This window comes from Poeciliopsis prolifica, unplaced genomic scaffold, assembly GCF_027474105.1.
Source record: "Poeciliopsis prolifica strain line A6 unplaced genomic scaffold, Auburn_PproV2 SCAFFOLD010, whole genome shotgun sequence".
In the NCBI taxonomy this organism is placed as follows: Eukaryota; Metazoa; Chordata; class Actinopteri; order Cyprinodontiformes; family Poeciliidae; genus Poeciliopsis; species Poeciliopsis prolifica.
In genome coordinates, this window is record NW_026562385.1 from 14,219,293 (window position 1) to 14,225,000 (window position 5,708).

The 5,708-nt window shown below is 38.9% G+C and overlaps 1 protein-coding gene across 2 annotated transcripts in view; it reads right to left on the minus strand.

Moving 5' to 3' along the window:
- Nucleotides 1-216: 216 nt before the first annotated feature.
- LOC129363563 (homeobox protein Hox-B8a) overlaps nucleotides 217-5,708 on the minus strand; it is a 5,669-nt gene continuing 177 nt past the window's right edge. The window contains exons 1-2 of one of the 2 annotated variants that reach the window (XM_055035733.1): nucleotides 5,002-5,708; nucleotides 217-1,847 (exon numbers count right to left, since the gene is read on the minus strand). The exon at nucleotides 5,002-5,708 is cut by the window's right edge and continues 177 nt beyond it. In XM_055035733.1, the coding sequence (XP_054891708.1) occupies nucleotides 1,456-1,847; nucleotides 5,002-5,434 (825 nt within the window). In that variant the 5' untranslated portion in view covers nucleotides 5,435-5,708 and the 3' untranslated portion in view covers nucleotides 217-1,455. Of the gene's footprint in view, nucleotides 1,851-5,001 lie in introns of both variants that reach the window. The other variant, XM_055035732.1, reaches the window with a different exon arrangement.

The following is a 5,708-nucleotide window of genomic DNA, read 5'->3' on the forward strand; positions in this document are numbered from 1 at the left end:
GACCATGTGTAAATCAATAAAATTCTGCAAAAGAAATTATTTCTCTATATATTAATAAAATAAAAATGAAATAAAACAGTATCACTACCATAAATAATTAACAAAACCTGATTAGATAAAACAAATATCTGGTGCTTGCTGAAATGAGTGTAAAGTATCAGTCCAAAATTGTACAGACTTGTTCTCTATCAATGGATAAATATTTGTATTCTGTGTGTTTGATCCTTGCATATGGAAACCATCTGACCTCAAGTTGTCATAGCAATGATGATGGGAGGCATTTTAATGACAGAGGTCTGATAGAGGCCTATAATACTGTAAGAGGGAGTGGGGACCAGACCATTAATTAAATGATGCCTCAATAAATTGTGATTTTGTGTGTGTTGAGTGGGAATGGGCTCTGATAAAGGTGGAGACAGTTAGAATAGGTTCAGTGTTAACTTTTACCATTTAACAAAATGTGTTTAGATTATTGGGACTGAAACAACAAATAAGGACAGGGCAATGAGACTGGGATTTAAAGATTAGATACATCATTATACAGGCTGAATAATGAAAAAAGACAGTGAGAATTCTAGTTGACATCAAAATGAGACATTAAAGATTTGACCAAGTTAATTAAACTGTCATTCTCACTGGCTCAGATAATCCAGAAAAAAAATCATTTTTATAGCCAGTTTTTTCAAGAAATTTTATTGTTATTTTTATTTACTATATTTTTATCTTTTTTTCATCTGCACTGTGCGCATGCTCTTTTTCCTAAACGATATAGGAATACAACATAAAACAAATATCCTTGACATAGGCTACGTCAAAAAACGAACTAAAATGACAGTGTGTAAAAAATGAGACCCAACCTACTAAATCGGCATAAATAGGCAGTTTCATGTTGTTGGAAATTTCATTAATTGCTACGTCATCATCTTCATAATTATCATAAATCATAATCATAACAACAAGAACATTGACGTGAGAATTACAGTAAAAAGTGCACCATCATATTTAACTTAAAAACTATACAGCTGCCAAAGATGAAACTGTTAATGATAAAGTTCTAACAATATAGAAATGTTTCACGATACTTGTTCCACAAAAAAAGGAAGCTACCCTTTAATCTTCTTTCATTTACCTTGTTCGTGAGGGCTGGGGGTGGGAATTATATATTTCATAAGTTCGAATGATAAGTGCCATCCAATTAAGTCGGTTTAGAGCTTGGTAGCTTTTTTTTTTTTTTTTTTTTTCCTTTATAGCTCTTTCCTGTGGTTTTGACAGTCATCAGACCTTTAGTCCTTCCAACTCGTCGCTCTTACAATTCTGGAGACTCATTTGACGAATCACGGAGAGAGCAGGTAGTTTACTGGCCTCGTTAAAGTTAAGATAGTCCACTGATCCAACTTCAACCGTCACCTTTGTTGACCATTTAGATTAACCACCCCGATCCCTCAAAATCCTCCTTTACATTTGTTTGTGTGTTTTCTCACAGCAGTCCTCACTGACGGAGCCCTGAGACCCCGCCGTACCCGACCCAGTGCCCGCCCCTCCACCCCCTTCCCCACTGCCTCCACCGCTGCCACCACCGGCCTCCCGCAGTTCCTTCTCCCTCCTCTCCCGTTCCACCGCCTCCTGTTCGCTCTTGCTACTGGGGAACTTGTCCTTGTTGTTCTCCTTTTTCCACTTCATCCGGCGGTTCTGGAACCAGATCTTAACCTGCCGCTCTGTCAACGCTAATGCGTGCGACACCTCGATTCGGCGTTTCCTGGTTAGGTAGGGGTTGAACAGGAACTCTTTCTCCAGCTCCAGAGTCTGGTAGCGACTGTAGGTCTGCCGGCCTCTTCTTCTGCCAGCAGCTACTGGGGAAAGGTGAGAGAAAGATGACGGAAGACACGAAGAGAATAATTAATAAAAAAATAATACAAATAGGACACCTGTATTCGTCTCACGTTTGAATTTGATATAGTAAACAGCATTTTTAAGGAATCGTCGTTTTCTTATATTGACTATGACAGGTCTATTGTGTGGTCTAAAGAATATGTGTCCACATGACGTTCTAGGAGGAGAAAGAACATTTTGAACAAGTTTGTGATGGTTTTGTTGTGCAGCTTCACTTAGAGACAGTGGAATTTAGTCCAACTGAAAGTATTAAGACATGTAAAAATAAATACACAAATATGAATCAAAAGCACTTCTACTCCACTGAAGCAATCCGTACACTTGTATTCCAACAAAGAATCAAATAAATGTCGCCTTATCAGTCAAAACAATAACAGGCAGCCAAGGGGTTTAAAAACAAGTCCATGCGCTCACACACGTACACACACGCACTTGGGCATGCAGACAAAATGAGAAATGAAAATTGCGGTATATTTTAACGATGCACGTGTAATTATAATTGCGGTAAAGAATAAAAGATTAAATCGAAACTTTATTTTTACATTTTCCAAAGCCACTAGGAGCATAACTAATTGCTAAGAGACAACATGAAGCATTTATTTTCCTTTATCACCACAGACTAGAAGATATGACAAGTCATTTCTCAAGCTGACAATGAAATATTATATTTATGACACTATCTTACAGGAAAAAAGCGATAGATTATTAAAAGAATGCACACATTTTACTATGTAAGCTTTAAAGTAAAAAAGAAGTAGCCTATTTTTAACCGACACTATTTTATATTTTGCCAAATACGGCGAGGATAAAATAGCCGCATTCAAATGTTTGAGGACAAATAAGGATTGCATGTATCTTTGCGAATCTTTAAAGTATAATATCAGTGGAGTTCCATTCTTTATGCAGTATTTCTGCGAACCTTTGCAGACAAAGCGCTGTCGGTAACAGCGTTTCTGGATGAGCTTTCAAAATGGAACTGATTTGGAACAGGGTTCTATGAAGTAGACGCTAGTCTAAGTGATCATATCAAGCTTGCAGTTGAATAGCAAAATAATGTTTATATTACACTCGCAATCAATCGAATCCTACTTTGAATCGTAAGAGACGGTTCATCCTGAAAACTTCGGGATGTTTCGTGTCCATCTGGAGTAACAGAACTGCTTTTTGCAGAAGAGCCACGACTTTAAATAAAGATTCCTTTGTCGACGTGCGCGGACTTGCAGGTGATGTAAATGTTCTGTTTTTGCTCTAACGGCGTTGCTTGGTTTCAATGGGTACAAAAGAAAAGGAAAAGCTTTTTACAACCACAAAATAAAGGGAATGGAAAACCCTGTTCGTTTATAACACCGACATGTATGAATTCTTCTTTGAGATGAGCATTAATGTGAAAATGTATCCTCCATCCACTCATCACACAGCAGGCTTCTCTCACTGATCTGGTGTGTTGTCACGTTAAATTGCGTCAAAACTTTCTTTCAAAGTTTGCAAACATTAAATCTGTGGTTAAATATGTTAATAAAGAAAAAAATGCCTGATGAGTTGAAGCTACAATGAATAACTCAACCAACTTTATTTACGAAGTTACGAGCTTTACCTTGTACCACTTAAAAACAAACAGACACAAGCACGAGATAATATACCTATAATTTCGGGCCAAATGACTATCTCCCTGGTTGTAAGCCAAATAAAGCCTTGGCTTGGGCGTGCTCCGACACATTTCCTTCCAATGTCGGCGAGTGGAGGTGTGGAAGAGGCCCAATGCCATTTTATCACATCGATTATGAAATGCGCACCGTTTGGCAAAGAGGGGTTTTCACAGAAATGCAGCGTATCTGTGGAGTTTCAGTTCATCCTCCCATATGTTCCACACAAGTGAATTAATACTGGTTGCTCTGTGACAAACATAACCCCCGACACCATGACAGAAATGAAACTGCTGTAGAATATTGCTGTAACTTTCTATTATCATGAAAAGCACAAACTCTTCAAGGCAGAACGCGTTTAATACTTGCGATCTCTATATTAATAATATTTCGTAATTACGGCTCAGACATGGAGGAAGCTGTCACAACCTGAGAATCAAAGAAAGACAATTTGCATCAGAGCAAAAATATATAATTTATGAGTCTTGGAGGTAAAGAAGCACCACCCACAATGACGGGAAGCCAAAATAGAAAGTCCAAATGCAAAATAAATGAGTGAGTTTCCTCGAAAAGCAGAAAATGTAACTTTGGATCCTCACATATGATGAGGATAAGGAAGTCGAAAAACTAAAAAGAAATTTTTGCGCCTGGAGGACACGCTTCAAACTCCAGCCAACACACGAATAACAGAGTACCGGACAATCTTACACTCACACACACACACACACACACACACACACACACACACACACACACACACACACACACACACACACACACACACACACACACACACACACACACAGGCAGAGAAGCCTATAATATGGGTTCAAACATAACAGACTCCTGTGTATGAAACTGTTCAATGCTTCCTTTTGTCATGCCCCTTTTGGCGGTCGCCCCAATATATATATATATATATATATATATATATATATATATAATATATATATTATATATATATATATATATTATATATATATATATATATATAATATATATATATATATATATATATATATATATATATATATATATATATATATATATTATATATATAATATATATATATATATATATATATATATATATATATATATAAGGACTGCATGTATAGCGTGGATATCTGGTGTCCAAACCGTCCATCGCTTAGTGAGGGCAACGTGGGGATTGTGGAGTGGCACTGCTGCTCTACAATCTTGTGTTTCTTCTCTTATTTTCTATCTGCTTTAGAGCTTATGTGTAGTCGGTGTGTTTGTGTAGCCAAAGTCAATTGCACGTGAGAATTTGACCATTTCTTTCGCAGATATATTTAGTGCATATTTTAACACGCTGTCTAACCTTGAATATTGAATATTGAATCCTACTTTCAGAAAAAAAGCACTTCTGCTTATTTATTTGATTAAAGTAAAAAGAAAGCCATAAATATGAAGACATGGTTATTGTGGCGGCACAGCGGTTTGCTCACCTTGTGGCCTCATCCAGGGAAACAGTTGTGTCGGAGAAGGGCTCTGCTCGGTTCCCTCTGTGTCCTCGTTGCCTAGTCCAGTCGCTCCACCGAGCTTGCAATCGCTGTACTGGACCAAGTCGGCTTCTTGAGTTCCAAAAATCGTCTGTCGTTGCAGTGCGTCATATCCATAAAAGTTCCCCGGCTCGCCGTGACATGTGACCGCGCACGGACTCTGCTGGTAGGGGTTGCTTGGGAGCGTGGAGGCGCCGTGGTGGTAGAAGTCCTGGATCTGCGGAGTATGCTGGAAGGTAGCGCCGGATCCCGGTCCATAAACCACCGTGGGCCGGCTGCCGGCCAGGTCCTGTGCGAAACCACACTCATAGTAGTTTGGCCGTAACGAATCTCCACTTTTATATTTCGAGAAGAGCGAGTTTACAAAATAAGAACTCATAATTCGTATAATGGATATTCTTAAATGTGCGTTTGGCTCAGCACAGTCAAAGTGGACTTTCTGCTGTGTGTTTTTCTTTCTCTTTTTATTGTTTCCCCCTGCTTCTGTGCGGTGCTGAGAGGCAGTAACACGCTGACAACACACACATACACACGCATACACACACAGACCAAGATGGGGGAAAGAGAATCGGGTCCGCCGCCGGGGCTGTTCAGCTTTCCCTCACAGCCACAACACACAAGCTGGTCACAGTGTGAGTAACGGCGACAAGAAG